The sequence below is a fragment of the Lissotriton helveticus genome, chromosome 6 (genome assembly GCF_964261635.1).
Source record: "Lissotriton helveticus chromosome 6, aLisHel1.1, whole genome shotgun sequence".
NCBI lineage: Eukaryota > Metazoa > Chordata > Amphibia > Caudata > Salamandridae > Lissotriton > Lissotriton helveticus.
This window is the reverse complement of record NC_136067.1, coordinates 1,837,292,534-1,837,314,716: the sequence shown is the minus strand read 5'-3', so window position 1 is coordinate 1,837,314,716 and position 22,183 is coordinate 1,837,292,534. Positions and strand designations below refer to the sequence as shown.

The window sequence follows — 22,183 nt, the reverse complement described above, 5'->3', positions numbered from 1 at the left end:
GTCTAGAGAGAGTACTGGAGATTACACATCTCCCCAGAGGCATATCAGACTATTCCCCTGTGTTAGTGGCATACACATCCCACCTCATGGGGAGGAGACGCACATATCCCATATATTCCGGGGTACCTAAAGAACCCAACCATATGCAAGGGCCTGCACAAAAATTTGGGGCATTATTTCCAAGAAAACGTACGGTCAGTGGCCTCTCCCGCCATCCAATGTGAAGCATATAAGACGGTCCTGTGCGGACAGGCTATCTCCTTGATCACGTCACATAAGCGGGACAAGGCACAGCAGGTGCAGGAGCTTGAACAGTGGATGAGTCAGGCAGAGAGCGTGCACGCCGCGGAGCCCAATGACAAAACGAACCACACATTAGGCCTTGCAAAACAAGCATACAGAGACCATGTGTGGGAGGAAGCTAAGGCAAGAGTCACGAAAGGAATATGCTACTTACCAGTATGCATCTGTTCATGGCATGTAGGGCTGCTGACATTCATATCTGTGCATAGATCGCCGCCTAGTGTTGGGTCTGGATGATTGCACTTTGTTGTCCTGGAAGAGTCTTCGAAGTGTCACGAGGTAGGTGACTCCTCCCCTGGACTAGTGTGCGCATGGGCATTCTTTCCATGCTCAGATTGTTTTTCGCCATTGTGGCAGAGGTAGAGATAGGAAAGTAAGATGTCCATGCTAGAGATAATGCTGCAGCTGCGACAGGCGCCGGGGAGGAGGGCGGGCGATATGAATGTCAGCAGCCCTACATGCCAAGAACAGATGCATACTGGTAAGTAGCATATTCTGTTCGAGGCATGTGGGCTGCTGAATTCATATCTGTGCATAGACTGAATAGCAGTATCTCCTCTAGCGGTGGCCACCTGTGCCAGCTGCAGCAGTTTGGAAAAGAGTTTTGAGGACAGCCTGGCCTACAGCAGCTTGCTGTTTCGCTTGCACGTCTACACAGTAGTGTTTAGTGAAAGTGTGTATGGGGGACCATGTGGCTGCCTTACAGATGTCTTCTAGTGGAATATTTCCTAGGAAAGCCATGGATGCCCCCATTTTCCGTGTAGAGTGTGCTCTAGGGGGGGACTGTTAGAGTGTGTTTAGCTTTTAGATAACATATTTGAATGCACTTAACTATCCATCTGGCTATTCCTGACTTTGAAATAGATTTCCCTTGTGTTGTGGTGCAAAGGCAACAAACGGCTGTTTTGTCTTCCTGAATGATTTTGTTCTGTCCACATAGTATAGTAGAGCTCTCCGGACGTCTAGCGTGTGCAGGGCTCTTTCAGCTACTGATTGTGGATTCTGAAAGAATACCGGCAGTTCAATTGCTTGATTAATATGGAAGTTGGATACGACTTTAGGCATGAATTTAGGGTTTGTTCTAAGAACTACCCTATTAGCATGTACCTGCATGAATGGCTCTTCAATTGTCAGTGCTTGCAATTCGCTCACTCTTCTGAGTGAGGTAATGGCAACTAAGAATGCGACTTTCCACGTTAGGAATTGCAATTCGCATGAGTGTAGAGGTTCGAAAGGAGGACCCATGAGTCTGGTAAGCACTATGTTTAGATTCCAGACTGGGGAAGGAGGGTGTCTTGGAGGGATCACTCTTTTCAAGCCCTCCATAAATGCTTTTATAGCTGGTATCCTGAAGAGTGAAAGGTGTTGTCTGTTCTGAAGGTACGCTGCTATAGCAGCGAGGTGTAGTCGTATGGAAGAGTATGCTAAGTTACATCTTTGTAAATGCAACAGGTAGCATATAATGTTTTGTATGGAAGCGTCTAATGGGTTGATTTGGTTATTGTTGCAGTAAATAACAAATCTTTTCCATTTGGCTGCATAGCACGCGCGGTAGGTTTTCTTGCCTCCCGAATGATATTCATGCAGTCTGGGGGCAAGTTGAGGTTTCCGAACTCTAGGACCTCAGGAGCCAGATCGCTAGGTTCATCTGATTGGGATCCGGGTGTCTTATTTCTCCATGATTCTCCATGGTTCTGAGTCAGAAGATGGGGTGCTAGGCACAGTCTTTGATGAGGGACCACTGAAAGTTCTAGGATCGTTGTGTACCATGGTTGTCTCGCCCATGTGGGAGCAACTAGGATCAGGGTGAGCGAGTGTTGCCGCAGTTTGCGTGCCACCAGCGGGATTAGCGGTGCTGGGGGAAAAGCGTACTCAAATCTGCCTGACCAGTTCATATCGCATTGCCCAGTGACTGCGGATGTGGGAACCTGGCGGCAAAGTACTGGCATTTGGAGTTTTCTTTTGTGGCTAACAGGTCTACCTCTGGGTGACCCCATTCCTCGAAGAATGGTTGGAGAACCTGGGGGTGAATCTCCCATTCGTGTATTTGCTGGCTGTGCCTGCTGAGCAGGTCGGCAATCTGATTGTCCTTCCCTGGAAGGTGTTCTGCGAGTAGAAAGATGTTTTTTGGGATCGCCCACCTCCATATGCTCTGCGCCAGATGGGACAGCTGTGGAGAGTGCGTCCCCCCCTGTTTTTGGATATAGTACATTGCGGTCATGTTGTCCGTCCGGATCAACACCGTCTTGTTGTACACATATTTTTGAAAGGCTTTTAGGGCTAGGAATATCGCTAGCAGCTCTAGTCGGTTGATATGCCATTTTTTCTGTTTGTTTGTCCAGAGCCCTTGTACTGTGTATTGGAGGAGATGGGCTCCCCAGCCTGTTAGTGATGTGTCCGCTGTTAGTACTAGTTGTGGAACTGGCTCTTGGAACAGTCGCCCCTTGGAAAGGTTTTGTGGGTTCCACGACTTCAGAGAGTTGTGAGAGCGACTGTCCACCAACACTAGGTCTTTCAGCTGTCCACGAGCCTGGTTCCATTGCCGTGCAAGGCATTCCTGTAATGGGCGCATCTGGAGTCTGGCATGGGGGACAATGAATATGCAGGAGGCCATCATGCCTATGAGCTGCATGAAGACTTGAGCCGTCGGGGAGTGTTGTGGCTGTAATTTGCGAATGAGTGTCTGCATGCTGGCTGTCCTTGCTGTGTTTGGATATGCCTTTGCCACTGAGGTATGTATAGTGGCTCCCAGGTATTGCTGTATATGGGAAGGTTGCAGATGCGATTTTGCGTAGTTGACTGAAAAGCCGAGGCTGTGCAGCAACTGGATTGTCCGTGACGTGTGTGCTACACACTCTTGGTACGACTTTGCTTGAATTAGCCAATCGTCCAGGTAAGGGTACACATGGACGTGTTGCCTTCTGAGATGCGCTGCTACTGTGGCTAAGCATTTTGTAAAGACTCTTGGAGCCGTGGTAACCCCGAAGTGCAAAACCTTGAATTGGTAGTGTTGCCACTCTATTGTGAATCTGAGGTATTTTCTGTGGGCTGGATGGATGGGTATGTGGAAGTACGCATCCTTGAGGTCCAGTGTTGCTAGGAAGTCTCCCTGTTGTAGCAACGGGAGCACTTGTTGTAGAGTGATCATATGGAAGTGCTCCGACAGTATGTATTGATTTAGGGGCCTACGGTCCAGTATTGGTCTGAGGGAACCGTCCTTCTTGGGAATAAGGAAGTATAGGGAATATACTCTGGTCCCCTGCTGATGGAAACGGACTGGCTCTATGGCCCCCTTTTCTAGCATGCTTTTCACCTCTTGTTGAAGTGGGGTGATGTGTTCTATGGACATAGGACGATGTCTGGGTGGTATGTTTGGTGGCGTAGAAGTCAGTTCTAGGCAATAACCAGACTGGATAATTTCTCTTACCCACCTGTCTGTGGTGATAGCGTGCCAGACAGGTAGGAACTGTTGTAGTCTGCCTCCGACTGGTGTTAAGTGTTCCGGAGGCAGCGGAAGGAAGTCACTGTTTTGTGGAGGCGGAGGCTCTGGTGTTATTGCCTCCGCGCCCCCTTCCCTTAGGATTGTTACCTCTGTAACCACCTCTGTTTGTGTTCTTTGTGAAGGAACCTTGTGTGTTACCCTTGAAGGAGGTAGATGTTTGTGAGGCATTTCCTCGTGTGTTTGCTCTGTATGAGGAACGCCGAAAGGAGCCCGTGTTGCAGAAATAGCAGTGCACCCATGGATTTCGCTGTCTCTATGTCCTTTTTCATTTTGTCCAAGATGGTGTCCACCGCAGGACCAAATAAAAAGTCTGGGTTAACTGGCTGGTTTAGAATGGTGGACTGGACTTCATTCTTGAAGCCGGAAACCCTTAGCCATGCATGTCTGCGGAGAAGGACACTAGTATTAATGGACCGAGCTGCGGCGGTGTCTGCAGCGTCCAGTGCACATTTAATGGAGGCGTTGGAAATAAACTTCCCCTCCTGGATGAGATCCTTTGCTTGTGCTTTAAAGGGCTCGGGCAAATGTTGCATAAGGGATTCGAGCTGATCGTAATGTGCTCTATCGTAACGAGCCAGTAGAGCCTGTGTGTTAGCTATTCTCCAAGAATTGGATGCTTGTGCAGCTACTCTTTTGCCGGAAGCCTCTAGGATTTTGGACTCCTTATCAGGGGGAGGTGCTTACCCTGTAGTTTGGGAGTTGGCCCTTTTTCGTGCATTAGCAACCACTAGGGAGTCTAGAGGCAGTTGAACCTTGATATAGGTGGGGTCAGTAGGAGCCGGTCTATACTTTTTTTCTATTCTGGGATTGATTACCCGTGCCCTGGCCGTGTCCTTGAAGATGTCAGGTGCATGTTTTAGGACGCCCTTTAGCATTGGAAGTGTCTTGACACTCTTCTCTGCAGTTGTGAAAGTGTCAAAGAGGAAGCGCTCTTCTACAGGGTCACTGTGCATGTCCACGTTGTGGAACTGTGCTGCCCTGTCTAGGAGTTGGTTAAAGACTACTGTGTCATCAGTGGGTGATGGTTTAGTAGGGTAAGTGGGCACATCTGGGATAGGATGTGTATTATAGGGGTCTGTTGGCTCTTCCAGGGTTCCTCTGGATCTGGATCTTGAGGAAAGTCATATAGGGGCTGTGGTTCATACCCTGTGTCCCCCTCATCGTCATCATGGTTAGAAGGTGAGGTAGGTGCGAGTGGAGGGCATGATAGGTTGAAAAGGGAGTGAGGGCCTAGTGGGAGAAGTGCCAAAGTCCTTTTTCTTGAGTGGGATAGGTGAATCAGGAGCAAAGTCCAAAGGCCTCTTCTTTCTATGCAGGATGGTAACTTTACCAGTGTCTGGGTTAATGTAAATCTTTGCCTGGTCCTCGGATGGATCTGGGTGGAAATTTCGGGTCGACACGTTGTTTGTGCTCTGTAGGCTTTTTTGGGTGCGAGCCTTTTCCCTGATCGACGGTCCCCTTGGGATCGACCAGTGTCTTTGGAGCTGTTGCTTTTGGGTCGACAGGTTTGTCCGGCTTCGATGGCTTCGGTACGGCACCGGACGCCGGGTCGACGGTTTTTGGAGCCGCAGGCTTGGTCGGGTCGGCGACCTTCTTCGGTTCGACGCCCTTCGGTTGTGTGCCCTTGTTCGGGTCAACTGATTTTTTTGGGGTCGACGGATTTTGGCTGACCGGCCTTTGCGGGGTCGACAGTCTTCTTTGGCTCGACAGTCCTTGGCTGTGCGGCTTTTTTCGGTGCGACACCCTTCGGATCGACGATCTTTGGGTCGCTAACCTTCTTTGGCTCTGGAACCTTCCTCGGGGCGATGGTACTGGGCCCTGGGGTTTCTGAAGGTTTCGGTGCCGGGCCGGAAGGCGGGGCTGTCTAAAGTCTTTTTTGATCTTGGCTAAGGCCTGTTGGCGATGCCTCGACCGAAGCCTTTGGTGAGGGGTCAATTGGTGTCGGGGGCAATGTACTCACGATTTGGCCCGACGGTAGTTCGTCGTCGGAGTAGTCCTCGACTGTGACGATCTCTAGGTCCGAGTCTTAAGCGTCGACTAGCTCCTGGTCATCATCGAAGATGTTGTCGGGTTCTGGTGCCTGTCGCTGCATTTCTTGCCTGGCGGCCCTTCGAATCCGTATAGTCTTTATCGATCGGAACTGGGTGCAAGCCGAGCAGGTTTCTTCCCAATGGTCTGGGGAAAGGCACTTGTTGCATACTGAGTGTCTATCAGTATGGGGGAACTTCGAATTGCATTGGGGGCACCTTTTGAAAGGGCTTCTTTCCATCGACGGTCGGCTCACATGGCGTCGAAAGGGCCAAGCGGCCCGCGTCGACGACGGATTCGAGATGGAAAGTTGTATAGAGTAGAGAGGTACCGAACGGAACAATACCGACGAAGTCGAAGGCCTTTTGGCCTTTAGAAAATGTTTGTTTCGATTCCGAGGTGGAGTATAGAAGTTTGCATCCGAACCCAATGGCGGAAAAAAACAATCTGAGCATGGAAAGGATGCCCATGCGCACTGTAGTCCAGGGGAGGAGTCACCTACCTCGTGATACTTCGAAGACTCTTCCAGGACAACAAAGTGCAATCATCCGGACCCAACACTAGGCGGCGATCTATGCACAGATATGAATTTAGCAGCCCAAATGCCTCGAACACATAGCATACCATCTATGAAGTGGGGGACAAGGATGGCAAACTCCTTGACTGGCTAGACAAAAAGGAGCGGGCCAGTCGCTGAGTAGCACAACTGCACTTGACCACTGGAGAGATCACAATGGACCTGCACGCCATAGTCACAGCATTCGCACAACACTACGAGAAAATATACACTCCCAAAGCAACGACAACTATAGAGGAGAATTTGGCCGTCCTTATGGATATACGTCTGCCCAGGCTGGCGCCTCAAGAGGTACAGGCACTAGAGGCAGCTCTCACGTTTGATGAACTTGCTGCAGCCATTAGAGGGCTCCAACTGGGTAAGGCACTAGGTTCCAACCGTATTCCCGTGGAACTTTATAAAAAATATGAGGCCATGCTGGTGCCGCATCTGCTGAGGATGTATGAGCCCGCCTGGAGATGGGAACACTCCCTAGAGACCAGCGGGTAGCGACGCTTATAACGATCCCAAAACTAGGTAAACCCCACAAGAGTGCACCTCCTACCGCCCAATTTCAATCCTCAACGCGGAAGCAAAAATACTAGCGAAAGAACTAGCGGCTAGGCTCCAGCCCTATCTCACGACCCCAGTACACACCGACCAAACTGGTTTTATGCCGGGCCGGAACGCGGCGATGAACCTGAGGAGACTTCATGGCGTGATGGCTCGCATACCCACTATCCAAGAAGAGGTCATCCTCTCGTTGGACACCAGTATGGCCTTCGATCGGGTGGAATGGCCCTTCTTATTTGCGCTGCTACAACATTTTGGTTTTGGTCCCAAATTCTGTGCCTGGATTAGACTCCTGCAACAGGCGGGTCTCTGAAGAATTTCCCCTGGGGCGCAGGACCAGGCAGGGCTGTCCTTTGTCCCCTTCTTGTTTGCTTTAGTGCTCGAGCCGTTGGCGGCATGGATAAGGAGGGATCCTATAATACACGGATTGCCGTGGTCGGAAGGTTGGGAGGATAGCATTTCCCTTCATGCAGACGACATCTTGCTACATATGGCATCCCCCAGACGGTCACTCTCCTGCTTGCTGGACATCTGCAAAAAATACGGTAGAGTTTTGGGCTACACTATTAACTGGGTTAAATCGGCTTTATATATACTTGAGGGCCCCCCTCCAGACCTCCCCAGGGGTGTCACAATCCAGATTGCAGAAGATGGCTTCAGGTATCTGGGCATACATATCAAGCCACAACCCACACAATTTTTCAAGCGTAATCTAGTGCCACCCCTGAAGAGGCTCCGTAAGGATGTGAAATACTGGCACTCACTGCCACTGACGCTCCTGGGCCAAGCGGTTTTTATACGCTCTGCAAAACACGCCAATCCCGATCTCTCACTCCTATTTCAAGTCAATTGAGGTGGCAGTAGGCCACCTCCTCAGGGAAGGGAAGCCTCACCGCATAGCAATGTGCAAGCTGTTAAGGGGTTGGTATGATGGCGGAATTGCCCTGCCCAACATTCAACTATACTATTGGGCCTCCCAGCGGTTAATCAATGGCTCCACGCCCCACAGGACGAACAAGCATTGCGCATGGATAGGCACACCCTTGGCACAGACGGTATCCTGGGTGCACTATATAATAAAACCCGGAAACACGCATTGATTGGCCCCACAGCGCACACCGTGCACATCTGGTTTATAGCACTTCGTGCGCTTGGCTGGAAGGGAGTGCTAACAACACGCGCTACTCTGGGACACCCCAAGGTTGGGCAAGCTTCGCAACAGTAAAGGTTTCACCCAATGGGATCTAAAGGTATATCCAGGGTAGGGGACCTGTGGAAAAAAGGGGGGTGGGGGGCACATTTGCTCAGCTACAGGCAACATATCGGATGGCAGAGACGGAGCAATACCGATACCTGCAAATTAAACACGCACTTAAGAGGGCCATACCTCCGGGAACTGATCTTCCCGAGTCCTCGCCACTCGAGGACCGATTAATGACAGACTGTAAACCTCCTTCACAAAGAATTCGTTATAATGAATACTTTAACCCCGCATACTTTCACTCGGCAAATACTTTCACTCCGCATACTTTCAGCCCGCAAATACTATGACACCGAAAATGAGATGGAAAGCAGAGTAAATATGACAAAGCAAAAAAATATAGGCACAGTGATTTAAACATTGCTACGACTGAATGGCCCCTCAGACATACTGGTGCAGGTGGGCTACGACGGAACGGCCCCTCACACATACTCATGTAAGTGGGCTACGACGGACCGGCCAATCCTAGGAATCTTCCAAAAAGTGCTACAAATAGTTAACGTCTACGAACCTTCCTCTCCATGGCACAAGTTCACAACCACAAACAGCACAACACCACCAGCACGTTCCTTAACTCAGAAACCACTGGCGACAGCCGGTCAGAGGTGCGCGTTCCATAACACCAGTTCTCAATGGCAAACATATAAAATATAGGCACAGTGATATAAACATTGCATTTTTGGATATATTAAAAGTTTTAAATATATATTATGCAGAGATATATATTTTTTAAAAAGCAGTGCAGAAAAAAAGTCGCAAATTTAAAGCTATTGAAAATAAAAAAGGAGACTTACTGGCTTGCACTGCATACTCGACACTCGAGGGTGAAGTTGTACAAAGAAAATAAAAACTATGTCCCTCTCCATGCGGAATTAAAGTGAAGAAACTTTCTTTCTTTTGAAAAAATGGACGGCGCGATGCTCAAAGGATGTAGAGAGGCTGCAGAATATTACCCATGGTGATGCGGTTTAGAAGGTAGGCGTAGGCTATTGGAGCAAAAATGTGTCTCTTTTTTATCTTTAGTATTTTTGACAAAAGCGGTAATCCATTTTTAAATAATTTAAATTTACAGACTGACTTAAACGGGAACGGATGCAGGAGAGATCTGCCAGTAGGTAAGTGACTAACTTGAAAACAATGCATTTATTTGCCTTTTAACTTCGTGGTAAAAGCAAACGTTGTTAAAAAAATGCGTTGTAAATTTACTTTTTCATGTTTCCATGCATTTTTCGTTATATTTGCATCGTTACTAAAACATGCGGAGTGTTTTCCTGCGGAGTAACGTCATATATTCCTGACCGACTGCCTAACCAAAAAAGCAATTTCTCTACCATTCCGTAAATTGGTTAACCATCAGAAAGATCCCACACACAACCTTAGAGAAAAATGCCAGGGTCAGTTGGGTGAGATGGATGAACAGGATTGGCAGGCGGCGCTAGCATCCCCACACGAAGTGGCAATCCCCTCAATACTCCAGCGTGTGCAACTCAAAATACTGCACAGAACGTATTACACTAGAACAACACTTCACAAAATGGGGAGGACTGATCCACCACTGTGTCTGCGGGGCTGTGGGTTGGCGGGCACCTTTTACCACACATTGTGGGGCTGTCCCAAAATCATACAATACTAGGGGGCTGTCATGGCTACAATCACTCTGGTATGTGGCTTCAGCGTCCCCCCTGAACCAAGGAGGTGTGGGAACCATGCAACGTAGGACTGGGCGACCCGAGTATCACACTGACTAAGAAGCGGAACATTGTTCAACAATGGGGAGCGCAGACAGTCCCCTCTCACCAGCAGTGGTGTTGTGATCTAGACAGTGCCATGGTAGCGGAAAAGGCAGTATTTATTCACAGGCGGTGTCCCCGAAAATAGACGCGAGTGTGGGCGGAAATGGAACGTAATTAGAGGGAACATATGCGCCCCTCTGCCTGAAGAATCTGACCCGGAACTGAGTGACTAACGAACACTGATGACGTTCCCCATGATTGAATTGTTATTAACTGTGAAGACGGGTACATTGGGAAAGCTGGAGAAGCGAAAGTACATTTATTCTGTTCACTCTAAAGCACTATCTTGTACAATGTATGAACCGATAAATACATGTGTTTGTAATCAGCAATGTTTTAAAACAATAAAACTTTTTCAAAAAAAATAAAATTGCATGAGAGTTGGCAGAATGAACAGTCATACCTGATGTGGTTGTGAATCCTTTGCCAATGTTATGTAAGCGCCTTCCTTCTCAGTCAGACGGAGCAGTAATAGACGCTAGAGGGTTCCTCGATCTCTGTTGAGCATCATCCTGAGCTTTATACTTTGTCGATCCTGGTTAAGACAGGAATAACTGTGGCAGGTGTCCTCAATACTTTTGCACCTTTTTCTCCAAAAGTGATCTACAATGGGTATAGATCAAACAGATTTCATGGATAGATCTTTGAAATCATAGAGAAAGCAATCCGATTGCTTGACCGTTAAAGAAAGTTGAAAACGTGACGCTACTTCAATTAGAGCGTGAAACCTGCTGATATCCTCTGGCGGAGACTCTACAATTTGCGGAGGAGACGCAGGTGTCGATATAACGTAGTCCTCCCATCTCTTGTTTGCCCCTCTTTTTTAGGTTAATTGTCCTCAATTTCTCCTTCATCAGAAGTGTCCGGCTGATGTTGCAGCAAAACAATATCTCCCGCAGGGGAGGGTGCAGAGAAAGACAAGGTACGTGGTGGAGAAGCGGCAGGTGGTGGTGGCTGTGGAGGAACAGCCGCTGAAGGAAGGTCTTGTACCAGAGTAACAGGAAGGGGGACCATAGGCTCATTAACTGATTCCATATACTGAATTTTTGCATGAGGGTGATATTCTTGTTGGATAGTAGCCCTCCTATTCATTGTCATCTTCCTCTTGATATTTTACATGCAATTGAGGACTATCAGCAAGTCAAAACATCCCATCCGACTCCTCTAAAAAAGTTGAAGGTGGAAATGGTGAAACTATTGCTGGATTTTGAAAAAAATGCCTCGCGACGGGTACATAGTCGTACGCTGTAAGGACGCTTACAACCAGATCGGGGATAAAGCGTTGTCAGCTTCGTCGACGGCAGCAGGGTCTTCATCGTAGACGAGGACATGACAGGAACGGATGAAGTCGTTGTCCGCATTGTAGACGATATGGTCGTCGACTGTCCCACCCTCGTCGACGAGAACGCAGACGAAAAAGTTGGCATCGCCATTAGGGTCGTTGGCGGTATCGTAGTCATCGCGGCCACTGGAAGTGCCGTCAGTGGGACCGTCATCGAATCAGTCTTCGACGGTGTCGATATTTTCGACGACTAGGTAGAAGACGGTTGTTTAGAAGGTGATTTTTGCGTCAACTGTGATCCAAAAGTGAACACAGTCGGTGAGATAAGTTTTTGGAAACTGAAATTTCCATAGAGTGAACAGAAGAGTGCTTTTCCTTCTTGTGGCTTTTTTCCTCAGTAGGAAATGAAAGCTTTCCTTTTTGTGAGGTGCCTGCATCTTCCCGACGAGACCTTTTTGAGATCTTTTTCTTGGAAACCTCAGGCGATTCAAGAGGTCTATCTTTCCTTTTGGATGTTTCTTTAGAAGTCTGTGAGGTAGAGCTCTCCTCATCCTCAGAGACAATGTCAGATTTAGATGCAGGTCTCTGTAGCCAAATCAATAATCTACCCTCTCTGTCCTTAAGGGTTTTTGTAGAAAAGGTTCTACAGATTTTACAGTCTTTTACCTCATCTTGAGGGTAAAGGCAGAAGATGCAGCTCTTATGTGATCCTCAGCATACAGCTTCTACTTACCGCATGTTCCACACAACCTGAAGAGACCTTCCTTTGAAGATTCCGATATTCTGGTTTGAAATCTGGATTAAAAAAAGAGAAAAACTGAGCCGAGCACAGGGAGACTCCCTTTCACACGACGTGCGGTAGAAAATCTGAGGAACCTAGCCTCTCTTGGGATTGTTCTAGAGGGTGCCGTCGCCTGATTGGCTGCTACTTAAGTTTGGTTCTTTTTTTTACAAAAGAAAATGGATAGGCTATTGCAGTGACTCTTCATTGCATTGTAGCCTATTTTAGTATTATCTATTGCTTTTATATGTATACCCTGGCAGGGATGATTCAACCATGTGAATCTATGACAGATCCAATACTGGAGAAAGTGTGTTGATTGTGTATTTGACACTGTACATGTGCTTTGCTGCAAAAAGACTTGTGTGTTTTACTTCAAGGACTTAATTTGTACCAGGGCAACTATGCTCATTATGGGTCCAAACATGGGCACCATTTTTAAGTGTACTGCCAACTTTCCATCGCCACATTCCATTAGTGTGTTCTAGCATCACATGCTATCGATAATGTGCTGGCCTCCCAGAGTTCTTGAAGGACGAATGCTGTGCAGCAGTGAACAAGACTCACACCTCGCATGCCAAGGAAAAGCCAGCCTGTGCTCGGCCTTGCTGCCAGTTTCAAGGTACAGTTCCTGTACCTTGAAAGGCAGCTACTCTGCTTCCTTGAGACTGCACTCTCTTTAATACACGGATGCAAAAATCTTTACTATGCAGCTGTTTTATGTTCTGTCATAAGTTGATATTGTGTAACTACAAAAAACACAACAGCACCCACCACCCTTCTTATCCATATGAGACATGGCATTTAATGTCCATTTGACAGTTAAAAAAAATGTAATCTAATTTGCAGCCTGTGTAGTGACTACAAACTTCATATTTTGCACCTCAATAAGACAGACTCAAAGACAACTGCATTAAGAATCTGTTCTAACAGCACTTCAGGGACTATTGATCAAACCGCCTGGGTAAATACGGCCCAGGTCTAGCTGCTACGGACTCCAGTCAACACGTCCTTAGAGTCACTGCCAGTCAAATTACTGTTTGAAATTCATGTCCTTGAGCTATATCGCCCCCCTCCAAAGCTTCTTCAATATGCATTCTGTGTTAAAAAAGAAGATTACATGTAGTCCTGGTGACTTGTAGTCCTGGTTCTGCTTCAAAAGGATCTTCATTAAGTCATAAATGTTAACAAATAAATCTCGTATATACCCAATACTTAGCAGCAAGGTTGAACACTCCAACACCTACATTTGCGAAGCATTTCTTAAAGTCCATCATAGGTAAGGGTTTCCGAATCTTAGACTTTGCAGCACCAGAAAACATCTCAAAACTACGCTACAGTGCCTATGCTAAAACCTCCTGTGTAAGTAGTGAGGAAAAGCGCAGCCTGGAAGGCTTTCATTGAAAAGAGTTGAAAAAAAAGGTGTCTTGATCCTTTAAGGCACTAGGCACTTCCACCATCCATGATGCCTTGCACTGTCAGGTGCCTCAAAGGCAGCTCTTTTTTACGGCTACAGTGACTGGGTTCACAGGAACATTGTGAGTATTTGAACACTTTTCTATCCGACGTGTTTATTTGCTTTCACCTTTTTAACATTCAGTTTGTGTGTGAAGTTATTTTGTACACTTCTTATGAACTTTTGCTGTAAGAATGCTGGCCCTTTTTATAAGGTGTCCCTCTTGTGAGAGTAAATAAGCAGCCTTATATACAAACAAAGTGAGTGCTGTGTGTCCCTATTTAGTGAAAGAATGTGAATTTTGCCAAAAGATGGCAAAAAGGGCCCTTACAGGTCAGAGAAGGAATAAGACTTGGAGGCAAGATGGAAAACCTGAAAGCCAAGGAGACGATAAGATCAGAAAATCCCTGGAGGAAACACCATTTCTAGTGGAAATGTGGCAAACTGCCAAGAGGGCTGCTAAAGAGGGCAATCCAGAAAGAGAAAGGAAAGACATAAAAAGTGAGAGAAGACATCAGTAGCAGCATTCTCATTGTCAACTGACCCAATCTATGTTTAAGATCACAGCATCGCCATCAACAACATTAATCCCAGTGTTCTCACTTTCGAAGGGTTTGGCATAAAGTCCAAAACGTCCATTTAAATGTTCTAATGGAATTAAATAGTCACAGTGGGGTCTATTTGTTTTTAACTCTATGCAGTTTTCCAGCTACCAGCCTATATAGCAGATGCTCTTTCTATGCCTTAGAACAAGTTTTAGAAATCTGTGGACAAAAAAAACATTCTCTACCAAATGCAAACTGGATTTTATACCGCATAAAGTACTCAGATTGAAGGGGCTGGCAGTGGTTACAGTCAGCTTTGGGCACCATTTGTTAGTCAGATGAAGGTTAGTAGAGTGCACTAGAGTTACTGGACTTGTGGTAGCGTATGCCACAGCAGACAGCCAAATTCTAATATCTACACTTCGCGATCTTGATGCCCAGGACACTGCACCTAATTGGTGTCAGGGCCTTTCTAAATGTACAAACTCCACAAGAAATGATGCGGCTCTTTCATTATCACCCCCTGCATCTGAAGAGCAGTGTCCTAGAAAGTTACATCTGGTCACCCATTCAAATACGCATTAGTTAACCTCATTTAGACGTTTGGCTACACACTTATGTACAAGGCCAGAATGGCCATTCTTTTTTTGGGAAAAATTCATGCACCGGGCATAATGCTAAATACTTTGTTGTGCAGCAGCTGTAACAGATATTACTGTATAATCATTAACTTTAAACTACAGTATTTGCAAAAATATATCATTTTTTCATTTAATTTTTTTTATCATTGTTGATATCATATATAAAAAAACCACACATGAAATCCATAATCATTTGTTATAAAAAATACATATTACATTTCTCCTATATACAAACTACCACAAAGATATAAATGAGGTATGGTCTACCCACAAGGCACCAATAGCTTGAAATTCAGACAAGTGGGTGATCACAGATGTTCACAATCTACATAAGTCATCTTGAATATCACTCTATCAATTGGTGAATACCACACATGTTGTCTACATCCATTAAAAAACCCTGGTTATAAATGGTTATTGCCACCAACGCGTTTCGGGCTTTTCCAAATCAGAATGGCCATTCTGCCATGCTGGCATTTTCCCAGTCGGCTGTAGATTCGCACTTTTTAGAGGAGGATAGACTCAGAATTCAACCATGTACCTATGGCCTCATGCTAATGGTGGGCTACTACAGCGTAGAGGTGGTTTTTACATTTTTCCAACTTTTGTTTTTCATTTCCTGTCCCACCCAGCTAACACATTTCAATAACAGGCAGATATTGCGCGTAACCTTTATACCTGTTCAATGACAGGATGGGCCACTATTGGGTAAAACTGAACAGGGACACGACCGAGAAAGTAATACCACTGGTCAATACTCTTTTTTGGCAACAATTTCTTGGTGAATCTTTCATACTTGGCGTCAGTCGCTTGGTGAATCTTCCATACCAGTTAGTATGTGTGAAATACTTTGGTGTCAAAAACTGCTAGAAAACTTAGCATAAACTGATAAATAATCTTAGCTACAAGTTCATGTAACGTTAAAAATAACTTCAATTTCTTTTTTCAGAACTTTCATATATATTTAAAATGTTTGGTTCTGATTACTGTAATATTTAATTTGAACCTGCGTATAGGAGCACAGCATGAAAAGTACTCCATATAGAACATAGTAATTATACTGGTATTACGTCTGAAGAGACATGATCATCACACAACCATAGCGACTAGTTATTTGATATTCTGTGTACTTATGTATCTATAAATTTATTACTTTTCTTCTAATTCAGCATATCCAATGCACTACCCTATTTTTCACCCTACAACTCTCGATACATCCTCTACCTCAACTCTGACTCTTATCAAACCTCATTCTACTACTCTTTCCAATGCACAATCCCATTTCACACCCTATACCTCTATCAATATATCCTCTACCTCCACTCTCATTCATCCCAAACCCCATACCACTACTATGATCCCCAAAATAACCCTTTCTAGACTCTTCTCTACTCTACCCCTCCTTGCATCATCTCATACCTCTTTTACTATTCAGATCTCCCAACAGGCCTTTCTAAACCCTTTCCTCTGACTCTTCCCCCTCCACCTCCAACTCCATGTTACTCATCCCAAGCCTCCTCCTACTGTTAGGAGCTCTAAAAATAAAAATAAAAAAAAAAGAATTCTAAATCCTTCCCTCTTCTATCCCTCCACTATCCTTTTCAATCCAAACAGACTAACATGTCCGCCACTCAAATGAATTTCATATTTCACTATACTAATTCACCTCTAATCCTATATGGGTTCGATAGTAGTTAGCTACTTACCGAAAAAGCGCTTCAACACTCCATCAGGGGTAGCAAGCGTTATATAAATGCAAACCTTTTTCCCTCTTCTATCCCTCCACTATCCCTCTCAATCCAAATAACTGACTAACACATCCACCACTCAAATTATTTTCATATTTCACTATAGTAATTCACCACTAAACCCTTATGGGTTCCAGAGTAGTGTTACTCGCCAAAAAAGAGCTTAGACGACTCGTCAGGGGTAGTAAGCGCTATATAAATGCAATTACAATACATAGTTCCCTGTGTCAGCCTAACTGCAGTGGCAGCTCGTCCAATAGCAAACTGTGTTCAAATCGGTGTCTCGTGTAAATCAACTCACTTTATGCCATTAAATTCCATTCTCAATAAATACAAATAAAAGTTTACCAAAGCTGTGCCACAAAGAGATTCACAGGTTTAAAAATGTTCCTGAATATTAGTAAAGTCCAGTGAGAAAGAATGCACTTTTCTTGATATTCCTAGATTTTCAAGAATGCTTAAAATATTAAGGCAATGAACTAAATATAGGTCAATGTGTGGTGGTTCTGGTTCTATTGCATTTCTCAAAGTCAAACAGTATTACAAAACTTCATACATTTAATGACTCTGCCAAGTGAAAGGCACTCGCAAAACATAAGGAGGTGGGTTTGGGGAAATGGGTGCATTTTTTACCTTCCTAAAATCTCAAGCAGTTCTGCAACACCATTGAAGTGGTCTGTTTCATATATAAACCTGAAAAAAGATAGAGAAATAAACTTGAGCAACAAGAAAGCAACCCCAAAGGAATATTAATTAATCTTTCATTATGGATACATGAAAAAAACAGTAAAACTTAGAATAGACTGCAGGTCCAAAATAGTGTGGCAACAAATATAGAAACTATGAGGTTTCAACAGATAAGAACAGAATGAGTTGGCAGGCTAGATTGGTATGATGGTTAAAATTATATCAATGTCTAGACACAAATGTAATTAATTGAAATGCTACTACAAAAATATTACAAAGGGTAAAGAACCTAGGTACATAACATAGGTCAAAGCTATTGTAGTCACTTTAAAATGTTCCCAATAGATTTATACATTAATTTTTATAGAATACTGTAATATAGTGTTCTCACTGAAAGTTTACTGCACAATCAAAATCAAACTATGTCGGAGTACTTCAACAAGGAGCACCAATAAATAGATTGAAATCGTAACATTACATGAGGCATTAGAAATACAGTGTTTCTTATTAAAACAAGTAGAAATTGATACTTGTAAAGGTTAAGAAATGCATGAGTACGTGAAGCCATCCATGCATTTAAACTGAGGTTAATAACTAACCAAATATTGGAAACCGATTTCTAACGTTACCTACAAAATTGTTCTCGGAGGACTATAAACGTTTACTAATTTACATTCCTTGGTGATCCGATTTTTTAAATCAAAAAGGGCTCTCACAAGAAGGTAACAACATTTTCTTGTTTAATTTAGATATTTTCTAAACGCCAATTCTGCCTATTGGGCATAGACAAGCTTTAAAATATATTTATTACAAGGCAATGTAAAAAATTAGATCACATTTAAACCCACCATTTCATACGGCAGGTACACAATACATCTTGCTACAGACCATATTCATAACTTGACCACATAGGGCTCAATGTTTAAGGCAGTCTTACTTCTCAGCATAATAGTAAGTACATACTGAATTTCAGTTTCAGTTCAGAAGGGAAAATATATTTTTATCTAGAGTTAACAGCAACTGTTTCACTGCATTTAGAGGGGCAAAACGGGGTACAGTAATCATGGTTGGCAGATGAAAGATTAACATTAACAACTGTCTGCCAAAAAGTGCTTGATTACAATTGTGTCAATATTCCTTACTTTTCATTCTGCCACAATGGCGGTGTTGAAATAGGAAGCCTTATTAGGCAACTTTGTATTTTTGAGGCATTATCAGCTTTTGATTCACTAACGTTATGTCATTTAGTGTTCAGTGTAAGAAAAAAGATACTTACTAGTTCTTATAAAAAGATTATTTTCTTCATAAGTCATCCATTGCATTGTCTTCAATACCCACAAGTACGTTCTGAATTTCTAAAAATCTGGTTAAATAAAATACACAATTCTCCCACGTTTGTATTTTTTCAGTTTGGGTTCTAATGATAAAGCAAGAATCCCATAAAGCTAAATATTTCTACACCACTGCCATAGCATGTTGAACCTAAGGAACATAATACACTTTTCAGTTCAAAGCAAGAAGGAAAAGTCACAGTGAAGATACCTTGTTTGAGAAATATTATTAGAAGTAAATACTATTTCCTTTGGTGGGGTACTGGGTCTTTCGGTAAGAACATTCACCCAATAAAAAAACATGGAGTAAAATCAAAATCCCCGCAGTAGAATTTGATAACAACTTAACTTTCTAGCCTTACAGTATTCTGAAAGTGGAATAATGATCAACAGTGAGCACTAATGAGATATCCAGTAACGTGGCTGTAATTAACCAAATGGCAGAAATAATTAATGTATGTCACACTCTCCCTACAGTTATCAAGTTCTGGATTGGCCTTCATCTTTTACACCCTTTTTTGGATTTAGGAATAAATAACAAGCAACTAACCTTCAAAAATGCTCCTTTTAGTGGATACTCTACTGCAGATCCCACCCCCCTTAATATCCTGAGGCACCAGACTAGAACAGGCAAATTTTCTTCAGTACTGCCACCACTCCAGTTCAGTCCAGTCCTCTTCTAGGAGATGACATCAGTTTGTCTTTGCACCCTCTTCCCCTTAGATATGGTTTGCAAGACAATTGTTGTTGAAAGTGTGCTATCTCTCACTTCAGACCTTAGAATTAGAGAAAACTTAACAGAATGGGGAAGCCTGAAGGCAGCGAGGAATCTGAGGTTAGAAAAAGTATCCATCAGAAAGAGAGTCACTGACAGTAAGCAACTTGCTATTCTGATGGATACTTCTAACTACAGGTTCTTTATCTTTAGAATAGATACCAAACCAGAATATCCAAAAAGGTGGGGAGTAGACTCATATTAGGAAGCCATGCAGCGCCAAGTAAGTGAAAGTGATCTTTCTATCAAGATAGTAGTGCTTAGTCAATGTATGCATCAACTCCCACATCGAAGCCTGGGAGATATCAAGAACGTACCAAAGCTGTTGTAGCAGCCTTAGCCCTGGTGGAATGGGCGCTAAGGGTCTGTTTTTCTTGGTGAGTGTGGGGATCTTGATGCAGAGGACTTTCCAAAGTGACATGGTCAATATTCTTTATCGCCATCCTTTCCTCGCACAAAGAGCTGATAGTCCACTCAATGCCCCTCGTACAATCGATATAAAACTCAAATCCCTTTTGAGATCCACCTGATAGAGCCTCTCCTCCTTTTTTAGGAATAAGGGGAAGCAAAGAATGTTGGGAGAGTGACGGATTTAAAAACCTTTAGTACAAAGGCTGCCCCATGCCTCAGCACCAATTTGTCTGAAAAAGAAATGGTATAGGACAGCTGCCCTTAAAGTGCATGCAGGTCACTCATGTGACGAGCTACATAATCACAATGAGGAAGACCGTTATCATAGTCAAAAGATGCAGCAAGCAACTATGCATAGGCTCAGTTGGTATACACATAAGAAATGTAAAGACCAAGGTAAAGCCCACAAAACGTTTGGGTGTGTGTCAGACCTTTAATAAACATCTGACAATTTAAACAAGGACGTCTGGTCCAGCAAATGCAGAAAGGCTGATGGGGCACACAAACACAATTTCACTGAAAGACCTTCCTGGGCTTTACTTTTCAGAAAGAGGAAGCAGCACTAATAACAGTCCTTGCCTCCCCATGTCTAGTGATAGTTTGATGGCACTTTTGAAGGGTAATAGATGCACCTCCTGCAGGAGGATGGAATGATGGCCCTACGATTGTCATTCCTTCATGGGAGGGAAGTGGGTTGGGATGAAATGAAAGGCAGGGCATAACCTCTGAACAATCTGCAAGAACCATCTGTCAGACATGATGGATCACCAACCTGGGAGAAAATAAGGAATCCTTCCTCTGCCAGTTGGGAGTGAAACATTAAGGACAAACTAAAGCGGCTCAGTGACCATTTTAGCAGGGAAGGAGTAGCTGGAGGACTGATTCTCTTGCTGCGTGTGAGATGTCTGCCAGTGCCACAACCGCGACCCCAAAAGAACTGGGCTGTCTGCTATACCATTGGCTGGGAAAATTGCTGCTCTTTTATTAACAGAAAACAAAATCTGTATCTTTAATAACTTTGTTTGCCTTACAAGTTACAGCCTGCTCAGTTGGTTGCGTATGATCGCAAGGCAACAAAGGTTTGACAGAATATATGGCAGAGCAGACCGTTACAAATAACTTTTGAATCATTGAGCTCACCGATTGGCAGGGCCTAAATCAATATAAAGAAAAAGTTACTTGTTCACTAAATCCCACAAACTAATTTTCCTTGCTTACCTGAGGAATTTCAAAAGCCTTTAAAATAAAAAGAAATCTCCATTTTAAAGATTTTTAAAAGGCACACGCATCTCAAATCATTTTTTAAATTACAACACTGTTAATCTGTTTGGTTTTTCCATCAATGCGTTGTCAAACAGAACAATCATCATCTACCGAATAACTTTTGCTATGTTTCGTTTCATTGACCACATACATGGGCTAGGTGAAAAAGTTATTCATTGTGCTGCCTCCTGGTATCTGTGAATTGATTTTTTTCATTTTTAGGTCGAGGCTACCGTCGCACTGCGAAGCAGTGGGCGGAGCTGAAGATTTTATGACTTCAACAGTGGGGCTTTAACCCGCCTCTCTCTTCCATTGGCTAGCTTCGTAAATGGAGGCTAGCCATTGGAAGAGGTGTGTCACTCATTTGTAGTCCCGGCTTGAGCAGATTCTTGGGCGTTTCTTAAACATTTTTTAAGCCCCGTCTCTTTTTCAGAGGTAGGCCTTTGTGGGCGTTTCCCTTTGGTTTTTTTTTACAGGGCTGTTTTTGCGCAGTTGGTAACATCTGTTGCCGGGATGGAAGTAGCAATTTCTGTTGCCGGGGATCTCACACACGCCAGGCAGCCCGGGATGTTTTCCTTCGCCGCCGCTGTCGCCTCCCCCTCGCCGCCGGGCTGCACCCCTCCCTCCCTCTCCAGCGGCCATGCTGCCTCGGCTCAACACACACACAATGAACTCAAGCAGCTGGCAGGCAGCGAGTTACCTGTCTTTCCCACGGCACTCTGCCCCAGCACCACCAGGCGCACGGTGCGAGCAGCGAGCGGGGGCCAGGCTGACGGAGCGCCGCAGCGGCCGGGGCAGAGGGAAGGGCGAGCTCATGGTGCCCTGGCTCAGTCAGCTGCTCCGTCCTCGGTGCCCCAACGTCTCTGCTGCCCGCTGCTCCCTGGACCCCACTCCCTCGGTCTCTCCTCAGACTCCGATGCGGCAAGCACGCTGGCTCTGGCGCAGCTCCATGTCCCCAGCCTCGGCGCCTGCACCCTTCTTCTGCCCGGATCTCTGCTGTTGGTGTGGCAGTGGGCATCTTTTCCTGCCTGCCGGCCTGGGAGGAGCAGCCGCAACGTTTAGGAAAGGCGCCGGAGCGCCATAAAAATCACTCAGGCGTCCCGCAGCGGGGAGCCACTTTTGCCAGCCCTACTCTTTTTCCTCCCCACCTTTTTCCTCCCCACATCTGATCCCCAGAGGCTGGCTTACTCTTTGTATCACATATTTGGATGCAATGACTGAAACAGCAAAATACATGTCGGGCGGCA

General features: G+C 44.8%; 1 protein-coding gene across 1 annotated transcript in view; it reads right to left on the bottom strand.

The window, feature by feature from the left end:
- Window positions 1-22,183, bottom strand: part of PPP2R5A (protein phosphatase 2 regulatory subunit B'alpha) — an 836,659-nt gene that overhangs the window by 373,394 nt on the left and 441,082 nt on the right. The window contains exon 6 of the mRNA XM_078649746.1: window positions 17,103-17,162. Within this exon, the coding sequence (XP_078505872.1) occupies window positions 17,103-17,162 (60 nt within the window). The remainder of the gene's footprint in view (window positions 1-17,102; window positions 17,163-22,183) is intronic.